This window comes from Salarias fasciatus, chromosome 15, assembly GCF_902148845.1.
Source record: "Salarias fasciatus chromosome 15, fSalaFa1.1, whole genome shotgun sequence".
NCBI lineage: Eukaryota > Metazoa > Chordata > Actinopteri > Blenniiformes > Blenniidae > Salarias > Salarias fasciatus.
This window is the reverse complement of record NC_043759.1, coordinates 14,954,796-14,967,295: the sequence shown is the minus strand read 5'-3', so window position 1 is coordinate 14,967,295 and position 12,500 is coordinate 14,954,796. Positions and strand designations below refer to the sequence as shown.

Here is a 12,500-nt window from a genome sequence, read left to right as displayed (position 1 = left end):
ACTGCCGCGATAAGTCTCCTGCAATCATAAATGCCTAATCCATATTTTTAATCCAGACAGTGGTGGCTCAATAATAAACAACCTGTATATGGATTGTGCTCGGACGGTCAGTCCTCAGGGGGTTCTCAGGTGCCTGCTGCTAACTGTGCATACAGCAGCGCTCATTAATCATATTGTTGTGAGTTCCTGCTTCCTTGCTTTGACATTGTTTGTCTTGTGACATTATGAAAATGCAAAGTTTTAAACGCTCCTCTTCTTGATGGTGTGATTTTTCTTTTTCTCCACATAAATGTGGGACTGCTGTTTGTTTTCCTTTTTTTTCTGTCCTCGTTAGAAGCTTAAGAGCAGTTTAATGGAAAGAAGGAAAAACAGAAAAAAAAAAAACCTCCCTCCCCAAAAACATAATGGCACAGCTGCAGTTTGATGCCACATTACTGCTGCTGCGGGATGAAAATGTCATATCTACATAAATGAAAACTTTTAAGGGATTAAAGGCAAGCAACCTTGTTTGGATTAATAATCATGATCATGGATGTTTCGGGTCATGAAGCGTAACACGTCTGTGCCACAGCAGCCATGTTAGTCGGGATCGCGTTTTCTAAAATGTGCAAAATGGAGTTTCAAGGTTTTCCCAGCAGCAAAAAGAAAGGCTTTCAGGACTGTTTCAGGAGCTTTAACCTCCAGCGTGTTGTGTTCTGTGGATTTGGCTGCAAGCTTAGCGGCGGCGTTTATGTAAATGTTTGATAATAAAAGCTGTTTATATTCTGTTTCAGGACATGGGATGATGGTGGAGGGACACCCGGACCCGGAACGCTGGGGGAGGCGGCTCATGGCGTCCGCGTCGGAAAACCAAACTGAGAAGAACTGCTCAGAACCAGGTATGGCATTTTAAAGAACATGTTCCTTATTTCAATCCTGTTACATAAAACGTAAAAACCTGCTTATGACCAAATCCTTAAAAGGAATTGACCATTAGTTGTTGTCTTTAGTTGAGCTGTTACTTTCAGTGTGAAGTGCATCTAATCACATGATTTCCTGACTCCAGCTCTCCTCTGGGCGCATGATGCTTTTTACTGTCGACAATGAAAGAAATAAATGAGTCTTGACCTGTTTATGGGGCCAGCCACTGTATTTGTCTGTCAAATGCAATTGGCAATACGCTGCATCTGTTTAGTCAAATTTCGTCTCTCTTTGGAAACAGTTCCTTGTGTAGTAGCATAGCCACAGGGGTTCGAATCCCAGATACAGGAGGAAGGACATCAGTCAGCGGTGCTGTGACTTTCTGTGGCGAACACTAAAAGCCGAAACAGGCACTTGATACAGGAAACGATGAGGTGAATGAAAAGATTGTGCCACTTACTCTTCCCAGTCATAAACGCAAATAAATCCCACAACACTGGCAAAACACTACAGGACTCCTCCCATTCTAATGATCTGTTTGGTAATGGTGGCACTGCCAAACTAAACTCAATACCACGGTATGTCGATGCAATCCAAAGCCTCATGTCAGACATGGATACCTCATCAATGAAACCCAGATCCTAATGGATCGAATGATCTCATTCAGTGGATCGTAGTATTTGGAGGGAAAGGCCGCTCGGTCTGTCATGCTCACCCCCTGTAATCAAACATTCACCTTTTTATAAAAAGTGTCCAATATTTCAAACACTGCTGCAAATGAACCCTAAGGTTGCTACATTAGTACAAACGGGGAACTGTTGGCAGACGTGTTTGCTATTATGCAGCGATAATGTCACTGCTGATGATACCGCCGTCTGCTATAACCAAGCAGCTCCCCAAAAATCACTCAGCACTCATGATTTGCATTTTTCTCTAATTATGCTGTCTGTCAAGATCTTTCTGTTTCAACCAAGTCGAACCATCCAACGTCCTTTTTCAAAACTAATTCAACACTTTCTACATACAAGTTTTGCATTGTTGAAAGAATAATTGTCATCTCTGCAGCGGCTCAGACTCGAGACATTTCACTGCGTATGACTAACACTGTCTGAAGATAAATACTTGCTGTCTATAATTAAGATATTTTTGTGAGGAATATTAAAAGTGGGGGAAAAAAATAAACATTCAGTTGGTGAAGTGTCGGAAAGGTGGAGATGTTTTCGTTTCATATGTTGTGTATATTCCATTACTTGTTGGGTTTATATTCTTTGGACTCTGATTAGATGACTTGTGCTGTAATAAGCATCAAACGCTCCAAACTGAAAGGGTCAGCTATTGATTATGCTACATCCACTTAAGCGCGGATAGAACGTAATCTCTATAATTCTCTGTAATTAGTTATATGCAACTGCATGCTGACATCTGCATCAGGCCCCAGAAAACATTACGAATATTGTTTTCCTCCATAAAATTGATTTAGTGCACAAGCAGCAGTGGAGGAAATATCCCTTAAGCCATGGTTTTTTTTTTTTGTTTTTTTTCTTTTTTTGTTGAATTTTCATGTCATTTGAATGTCCTCAGCCTGACGAGTTTCCTTTTTCCAAACACTGACTCACATGGGCTCTCTGGGATCCTGCATGACTCAGTGGTAAAGCGCTCCAGAGCTGCCAGAGATGGGAGTTTAGTCGCATTTGGCCGTGTCTTATTAAATATACATACATGTGGTACTGTGATACTGCCAGCTGTACAGAATTTTAGGCGCTGCCCTACATTTAAAGTCCAGGCTTTTCTTTGTAGATGGTTATTCTGCTAAATATGAGGATCTGTACAAGTCCGTGTGTTTGACAAGCACGTGAAAAGAGGACGCCGGGACACGGACGATTTGGGAGTAATTTCATGTGTTAAATTTCCTCTTTACTCTGCTGCATCACAAATGACTCGGTGAGGACTAACAGGCTATTACTTCATTACTGGTCACAGCAGGCAGGATCCCTCAGGGATTAGTGAAATCATCGGTATTGCAACCTGTTATTTTATATGTAAACAAGCAAAACAAGTATTTGTGCACCGCTCGTGCTGCACTTTTCAGTCACACTGAGACCTTTTTTTTTTTTCTTTAAGTGTGAACTTATTTCAAGAGCCAAATGAGAAGATTGGGTGCTGGACGTTTTCCTGCTAATCCCCTAAGAGATTTTATTTTCTCTCTTTTTTTAAACATTGAAATGTCTTCCAGAGTGAAGCCACCAGACTGCACTTGCCATCCCTCACATATTTCATCGACTCCGCTCTCCTCTTTATCCCACCAGGGTTCTGCCTCGTCAGTGTAAGCTGATCACATGACTCTTTGTTCTTGGGTCTCGGTCTCTACATAATCCTGTCATAGTTGCACCTCAGCTGGCGCGCCGCACTAATTTGGACCTCTCCGCGCAGTTTGTGTTGCTCCGAATGCAGTCGTGAGGGACTTTTGTCCTTGAGTGCACTCTCAAATTAGGTCAGCAAAAAGGTTTTTTTTGTTTTTTTTTTTTCAGGAGGTCTTAAGTTACACCTTTTTTTGGACGCTTGGCGGTGCTATATTTACTAATGCTGCAGGTTCTCCTCCAACAATTCAGACTTGGTCTAAATCAACGGTTTCTCTTTATCTTCAGATCGTGTTAAGATGCTCTCATGCACATCATGGTCTGCAGGTGGTCGACTGCTAAACCCAAACGCTTGTTCCAGGACTTTTGCTTTTATGCCGAGCCTCTTGTCCATTTATGGTCAGCTGAGCTCTTAGCCCATATTTAGGAAGAGTAATTACATCATTTCTATTCATAGGCTCTTGAACTGTGGACTGAAACGTCCAAACTCCTTGAGATGATGTAACACATCAGTTTTAAGTACATGAAGTATTCCTCATTGTAAGCCCGGTGGGATTTTCTTTTCTTTTTTCAAAGCGCCATTCTTACAAACGGGGAACTTGATAAATTAAATTAGGTCAGCATAACTCCGAGTCGCTCATGCCATGTCTTATTTCTATAATTTGTGTCTTTGCCCGCTGACGTCTGACTCTAATTTTGTAGTTTCTGCCGGAAAATAAACATACAGTGGAAAAAAAATCTTTGTGTACTCGGGCGAGGCGGCAACTGATTGCAGTTCTATATAGATGTAAACACAGATGCAGATTCTTAAAGGTTGACTGGATTTTCCTTTCTGGTGCACATACAGGACATCAACAATTTCACAGATTCTAAACTGTTTTCAAGTGTTTTTTTTTTTTTTTTTTTTCCCCCTCAGTGTAATTACTTTTCATGGGTCAGCTGCAAGTACTGCTAACTTACTGGGGTTTAACAATCAGGCATATTTTAAGCAGTTCAATTATTGACTCGGTCTCTGATGATAAACATCAGCAAGTTTATCCACACCTTTCTGAACTGGATTACCGTCATGAATCATGTCGAAGCAAAGACTTTTAGATGACACTGCAATTCCCGTAATTAGGGAGTCGAATATCACAGACTCAAGTGTTTTTCTTGATTCCCAGAGTCGTAGTTTGTCCACTGCTGAGGACCCAGCAGCCGGCCGGTGACGGCGCCGGTTCGCAGCCCTCCGGGGGCCGGTCATGAGTGGAACCGGACTGGGCTGGCTGAGAATTATCGGAGGCTTACTCTTTATGCTGAGTGTGTGCAACATCTGAAGCTTCGGTTTAATTAGGCCTCAGTTTGTGGGCTGCATAGATTACACTCGGCCAGCTTTGGTCTCTGTTTTTTTTTTTTTTTTTTTTTCTTCCTCATCATTATTTCTGTAATCAGCGAGGGAGCCCTTTCCTGGATTCGTGGGGTGCTAATGTTGTTTTGCTTGTCCTGAGACTTGTGCTGCTCCGGCAGCCATTCATCACAAGCAAGACACTTTTATTAGCCATTCAGTAATAACTCAGAGAAAACATAAGGTGTACAAACCGCTTTGTGCTTCTGCTTGATCATAAATGTATGCTTCCCGTCCACAGTGGACTAAATCAAACGCTGTGGCCCGCACCGTGTCTGAATACTCTGTAGTGAAATATCTCATGCATGCTTGAGTCATACCACCCAGTGAGATCTTACCTCCATGCAGTCCCATGGCGAATAGAATGAGAAACTTGTGAGAGAAATAAGTGAATTCAACTTGTACAAAAGTGTTGGTTTGTTTAGTGTCGGAGTGCCAGTGTTTCTGGAGCTTTTCCGTGCTGCTGTACAAGGTACCTGGTCAGAGTTGTCACTGGAGAAATAACTCAATACTTTCTCGGAGGAGAGCGCAGAATATTAGATCATTACCTTTGATGTATTCCCTTCCTGTGTGGGATGGACCGATGCCAACTGCAGTGCACATAAAACTGTAGAGGGGGCAGAGCAATGTGGTTAATGTTGTGTAGGATGAATAATTTTCCTTTTAATAAATGCTGCTAATAATGTATTGAAAACTCCCACTTGAGTGGCGTAATTGTTCCGATAGAAGCAGATTGCAGTGCAAAAAGAAAGTGAACGACTAAGGAAAGGGGTTCATAGCGGCTTGGATTGTACTATGAATTAATCGGATGGGATTTGATTATAGTTGTTTTAGATATGCAACTAATCTCGCAGGCAGGCAATGTGCATGTCTGTTTTTTTTTCTATGTGGCATAAGATGCAGAAGTAACGTCAACCTACAGTACTGATTTTTGGCGCAAACGTTTGTTAGCTTGAATTGTGCTTCTGGCAGAACAAAAGGCAAGATTTCAGAACTCTACTACTGGGCGGTGTGGGCAAGAAATCTGGCGGCAGCGTGGAGTGTTGCAGCCAGCGGGTAGCAGTCCATCCATGTTGGAATGCAGGTTTGTCAGCTCGAGGGAAACACCAGAAGGAGGCTTTTTAAAAGGGAATTACACAAGCCGGGATTATGCTGCTGTGCATAATGGAAACTGACCTCGCTTTGCTTCTCGCTTGCATGCCAACGATGGAACAATGCGGCAGAGAAGCACGAGCACCTGCACTGAGCACTTTTCTGCGTCTGACCTCTTTAATTCATTCACATCCTGTTCTCTTGCAGCTTCACAGGCGTTCTGTCCCGCTTTTGGCAAACAACTAGCACTTTTGATAAAACCGAGGCTAGAAACCAGAAACACTTTGCCAGCTTGCAGTGCGCATGATTTTTTTTTTTTTTTTTTTCCAGCGCCATATCTCACCTCAGGGGAGATGTTTACCTATTTGTCTTGCGCACAGCTGAATACATATGTTTCGCAGCGGTGTCCCCTTTAGGTTATTGAACCAGGACGCCCCTGGTCCAACAGAAAACTCCTGCCTTCGGTTGCATTCAGGACGATGGCAATTCATGCTTAAAGCGCAACTCTAATTGGTATATGGGAGTGTGTTCATGCAGGTGAAATTGCGTGTGTGTTTAAGTGCTTACATGAGCATGTGAGATCAAACATGTGACATGTGAGCATGTGAGTCTCGCCCCCCACAAGAGGATAGACGGGCTTTTGGGTTAACGGCGCCGCTGCGCTCTTTACAACTTATTGTTTCTTGTGTGAGGTGGAGGTTCCCCCCCCTCCCTCCCCACCCCCCCCCACCCCCCCCCCCCCGTAAGATGACTCGTGATGTTTTTCATAATGTTTACAAGAATGGCTTTCGGTCCCAGCCGAGTCATGCGGCTCGCTGTCTGCTGGAGCAAGCTAATTATCTAATAGGCTAATAATGACCCAGAGGAATCATTCTGCTCTGAAGAGTCTCTTGACTGCTGTACCGGAGTGTCAATTGTATTCGGCTAATGACCTGGCTGGTCTGTGGGTCGGTGCGCAGGCTGTGGCAGAAGGTAGCACCAGGCGCTCTGCCAAAACATCTTGCTCATGTCACATTTTCATTCAGTTGTGTAACTCTATAAACTGTGTTAAATTCATAGCATCGGTCTACGACCTTTTATCAGATTAATTCGTTTAACCACATCAGTTGTTTACCCTCGGTGTGGCTCCGTCTTGGGGGTGTTTTGTGTTTTGCCAAAGCCGCCCCAGCGGGAGTCCTGGGTAAAGACTGTGTTTCTCTGTGAACTGTCCTGCCAGTCATCGGCTCTCTGGGACAACAGACGGCAGCCGATACTGAGCGCTGTTGCGTAACGCCACCATGGTTTCTGGAGTCTTACCAGAGAGTGGAATAATAATTTCCAAAAATTTGAAGAATGTGTTTAGCACTTCAATAAAGGTTGTCAGAGGGGATGTTTCTTTTATTTTTATTTTTTATTTTTGAAGTTGTGGACAGTTGCCTTGGTCCAAACAGGGCAGGATTTGACCCTCCAGTGCAGAACTGGTCTACCGGGGTTTGATATTGGTCCATCCTTTAAATGTTGCAATCATAAACCACATATGTACATGAAGGAATCCATGCTTCAGGTCAGGAGGGACTCATGCTTCTGCAGCTGGGGGGAACAAAAAAAAAACCCCGACCCTGCTTTACTGGGTGCTGTTGAAAATAAGCTCTTCGGAGCTGATTTTCTAGCCTAAGTACAATGGCCAGAGCATAAAGCTAATGTTAGGCTAAAAATAACCCGCACCACAGTGTCGCCACAGCAAAGCCTCCAACCTGTTCTTTGATTTCTACAAAGCACTTTCCTCTTGGCATGACCCTGAAAGCACAATAAGCCTAAAACCCATTGGTGTGAAAGTTGTGAGTTGGAATACTGTGGAAAAGGCTTTCTGCAGGGGCAGACAGAGGTCCGACTACCTCCGTTGTCCCTGGTAGCCTCTTGTTGGCAGCCGGCCTTTTAAAGCAAGTGGAGTATTTTTGACTTTCCTGTCTTGTCAGATAAATTGTGAAAGCGATTTCATCAAAAGTCTACAAAATACATGAAAGTTTATTTTCTTTTTAGTTTTCCCTGGTTTTTGGACAAATTCCTGTGGTTGAATTGGTGAAGCTTCTGTTTATTCTACTGATTTTATAACAGGCAAATCTTTCAGATACAGTCGATCACGGTGCAATTTAATTTATAATAGGCTATATAATAGCACATATTTAATTCATGCTTATAAATAAAATTTAAGTTAATATTTTATGATTGACTTGTGAGGGTGTGCTTGAGTTTAAGCCAACAAACACGATCTGAGATTTTGTTTTGTTTTTCCTGACTGTTTATTACGGTCATTAATTCAGGTGATGTCCTTCAGAGTATTTGTTTGCACTTCAGCAGCGACGTCTCTCATAAACTCCGTCAACATGGATTGTGGGGACCCTTTGTGGGCTTAATGCTGTAATTACTTGTGTGGTTGGGTGGAGGAAGGCTGTGGAGCCTGAACAAAGAGGTTGCCAGTATTTCTTTTTTGCATAAGCAGCACAGTCAGGTGTCCGAACAGTTTATTTATAGCTTGTTAGGCTAGCTTCTGAAGAGGACTTTTTTTTTTTTTTTATTGGTCTCCCGCCCGTAGCGCAGGTCCACAAGTCATCTGTTCATGCGGCCCCTCCCTTAAATGCCTTGAAATACACAACAGCACCATGAGCAGGAGGGAAACTCCAAATCATCTCTTCATATTTGTATGATCCCCAAACCCCAGTTTAGCAGACTTGATTGTATTAAAGCAGCTCCTTTGGCACAACTAATGTTAAACCTGAAGATAAATGTAAAACAATGACATGCCAATGATTTCAGTATTTCTGGGACTTTCTCTCTGAGCTGCAGTGATATGTCTCAAATAAGGTTTATTCAAGATAAGATCATGATAAATGCTAAGACGATGCCCATCAGGTATTTTAGTTCTCTTGGTCCCTTTGTGTTGATGTGTGTAAGATCGCTATCTGATCATGAGACGGGCCAAACGGTTCATATTCTGGCATTTTTTTATAGTTAAAATTATTCAATCATTCATCACAGGTATGAGAATTCATAAACCTTTTGCCTGTAAATATGAACCTGTAACCTGTGAATTCTGTTTTTTTTTTCCTTGAGAAATCATTCAAATGGTTTCAAAGTAATATATTTCTGCAGTGTATCAAAACGCAATGCCATCTCCATTTTATTTATTTAGCCTCTGTGAAAGAAGGCTTCGGTTGAGGTGCAGAGTATTTAACGCTCTATTTATGAACCTCATTTCGGATGCATCACTTAAGCAATCTGCCAGCCGTCCCAGTCCTGCCTGCACATCCTGTCCCCCTCCTGTCCTTGTGTGGGAATTGGCTGTGGAAGCATGCCCGTGTCCGGGGTGACCTCCGCTGCGAGGAGACACAGACGCACCCAGCAGACGCCGTCTGGCTGAATGTTTACAGGACGTGGAGGTGACCCCTTCCTACCTGCCACCGCTCCGTTCCAGGCGCCCCTGCCCTTTAAACACCTTTTTGTAGTCAACTATTTTTAACGCCCCCTCAGCCCGAGCTGATTGTATACAGTAGCAAGGGACATGCCAAGTAACTAAAGGACTGGAATGGCTGTGGCATTAAATTATTGATTAACGGAAGACCTCCGGGGCAGTTCAGCGGACACGGAGGCAGCAGGGGAGGGAAAGGCACGGACCGCAGGAAACTCACACCTGATCCTTTTTCCACATTTTTCAGGAGCTTAACAAGTAACCTTCTGCAGCTGCAGGGATGTATGTTGGCGGGACCGTTTGGCCATAAGGTGTCAGTGGGAGTTTAGCCTTCTGTATTGGCATCAGTTTGTTTTCAATCACCTCTGAGGGCACAGCTGACAAATCCTGTAATTGATTGTGCCTTCGCTTCAGGCCGTCGGCTTTGCGAAACGTTTCATTCCGAACATAAACCTGTCAAAAATGAAATGAGCTAAAGTCGCCTGCCACAGTCAGTGTTGCTGTAAGATTTCAATGTCAGCCAGGTGTTCCTCTGTTTCTCATTACACATCGAGGTCGCAGTCTGCGTACCCGTATTCAGCTTTTTATTATTCCGCTCCTTAATCTAATCAGGTGCATTTACTATATCAGGAAGTGCAGTCAGAGTGCTGCTGTGCTGTGAGACATCAAAACTCTGCCAAATTAAGCTCATATTAATTCATGTCCCTCAGCCAGAAAGCGCGACACTTTCTTTTTGCTGCCTTTGCTCTCGATTTTGCTGAAAAGATAACATGTTAATTCAAAATGTACCATATTTTCTTTTATGTAATGTAACTCAGTGAAATCCAGGAGGCATGTAGTTGATTGCGTGGTCTTGGAGTGTTTGATTTGCCTGTGCTGTGATTTAAAAACTGCTCTAACTGCACTTACATAAAATTTGAAAGCAGACTTTGGGGAGGTAAGATGAGTGCAGAGGAAAGGCTCAGGAGCATAGAAATATTGTTTGATAGCTTTGATCATTAAACAACTTTTCATTCTATAATTAAATCTTGAGGCATACAGGTGGTTGTATATAATTAAGAATAAATGTGCATCTGAACTTTAAGCTGTATATTAAAATTGCCTACAAATGCAAAAAAACAAACAAAAAAAAAAACAACCATGGAAGCATTTGCCAACATGAGGAGCTCTGCCACCCTCCCCTTTCTGTTCTGAACATGATTTTCAGTTTGTCAACTAAAATATCAAATGCTATGTCAATATTTAACTTAAAGGTCTAATACAAGATTTTCTCGAAAAGACGAAGCCCCAAGTCTGTTACTCACTTTTTGAACAACGCGCATGCGCCAGACCATCCGCCCGGCTCTCCTGCTTCTCCCAGGAAACGCGGAAGTGTACGAGCGCGATCTCCTCTTCTCCGGTGTGCACGGCTCTGTTTACAGTTTCTGCGATCCGCCTCGCTCATAAATAAAGCTTTTTTTCCGAGACAGTTACAGTTTCATTATGTCAGACTCGCCATCGGTAAGTACTAGCTCAGAAGCTCACCGGCTACATAAACACTCTGAATGCGCATGCGCAAAAGGGAGAAGCTGATTGGGCGCAAGCACGTAGAACCACCTTACGAAAGCAGCTCGTCAGAATGATTGACAAACAGACCCACCAATTATTTAGGTGATCCACCCGGAAATCAAAATCGTGTATTATACCTTTAACATGTCATCCATTTTTTACTGCATGTGATGCATATTTAATTTACATTGGCACCGCTTGATAAGTTGGTCAAGAGTGAACATGAAAGCTGAAACGTCTTTGGCAGTGAGAGCACAGGACTCTGTACACAAACATGCTGGTTTACGTGTATGACTGAGGAAATCTGACACACACACACACACACACACACACACACACACACACACACACTGCATGCTTAAAAACTGGAAGAAACATGACATACAGCATGTATGTCACCCCTGACACAAGGTGGCTTCGCAGACCGCATGTTGCTGAAGTTCTCACACATATTCCTCGTTTTACACAGATTTGCGTACAGTCATGCTAAGTGCTGCAAAACGAATTGCCAAAAAGCGCAATAGACTACAGTAATGTTGACAGTGGGTTTGAATGTGGTTATTTGACTTTCTTTGCATCACTATTATGCAAGATTTTGTAGGGCCACAAAGAAGGCAAACGTGGCGCTGCATGAGGACGGCAGACTGTCAGCTGACGGTCTTCAGTCTGTTCCTCTCACAGGTCTCCTGCTTTGCTGGTTTCCCTCTCGCTATCGTCTCGCATGGTCTGGTCCCACCTGCTCCTCCTACGGCACATCAGCCGTATGACTGGTCGAGTTGGGTATCTGCAGATTACATCCAGTATATTTCTTGTTTCATATTTTGGCCCTCAAATAAAATATGACCCCATGGACAAATGTTCTGATGGTTTTAAATATGGTAGTCCCTGTTAGCTCAGGAGAAATAGGTATAAATTAAATAGTGACTTTATTCTTTTGAATTACAGCTTGTTTACTTAAGAAAAAGAAAACTATTGTGGAAATGATCCTGATAAAGATGTATTCCATCAGTGTTTTCGTATTGACCTGCACACCACTGCAGTGCAGCAGTTGAGCCTCACAGAGCTGCAGCAGTACACGTCTAACCATTCCTCCAACTACTTGTAGCTTCAGTAATACATGTGTAATGCTGCGGACTTGTTACAAGGGGAGTCGAGTCGCGGGCCCGCCGCTCGGGGGCAGCAGGAGCAGGTCGTGCAGAGGCCGCTCCCCGCAGGTCTTGCAGGGAGACGGCCGGCTCCCGTCTCCAGCCAGGTGCACCGCGGAGCGGCTGTGCTCCCCGAGATCTGAGCCGTATGGTGGTGCCATGATAGCGCTGTGTTCCAGCTGGAGCTCTGGATGATAGATGACGACTTCTCAGCATGGGAGACTTTTCTGCCTGCTTGCTTTAATCCTGGATGACTTCAGATTCCTAATATAACCGGAGCTTTTGAAATGATTTAATAGCTGGCTGTTCTTCGTCATTGTTTGCTAATGGTGTCACATATTAGTATTAGAGTTTTCCTTAAATATTTCCGATTTTTCTGTTTTTGGCTGAGAGTCACATGCTGCTGATTAACCAGCTCTCACATGAACATGACATTTTTACCATGTTAGATAACGCAGAGGGGGAAAAAATACGGAAGAGAAATAACACAACCAAACTAATTAGCGTAAACTCAGTGAACCAGTGGGGCTGCCCGAGGCTGTGCCTGTAAGACTGATACCCATCATGGAGTCACTCGTCGTTCTGTGGGTGGGGTGGGGACGTGTACCTCGCAGTCATGCTGCTCATGT

At 43.4% G+C, this 12,500-nt stretch overlaps 1 protein-coding gene across 2 annotated transcripts in view; it reads left to right on the top strand.

Annotated features, from left to right (window-relative positions):
* slc24a4b (solute carrier family 24 member 4b) overlaps positions 1-12,500 on the top strand; it is a 40,041-nt gene that overhangs the window by 6,841 nt on the left and 20,700 nt on the right. For both annotated transcript variants that reach the window (XM_030109779.1, XM_030109778.1), the window contains exon 2: positions 774-878. In XM_030109779.1, coding sequence (XP_029965639.1) covers positions 774-878 — 105 coding nt within the window. The remainder of the gene's footprint in view (positions 1-773; positions 879-12,500) is intronic.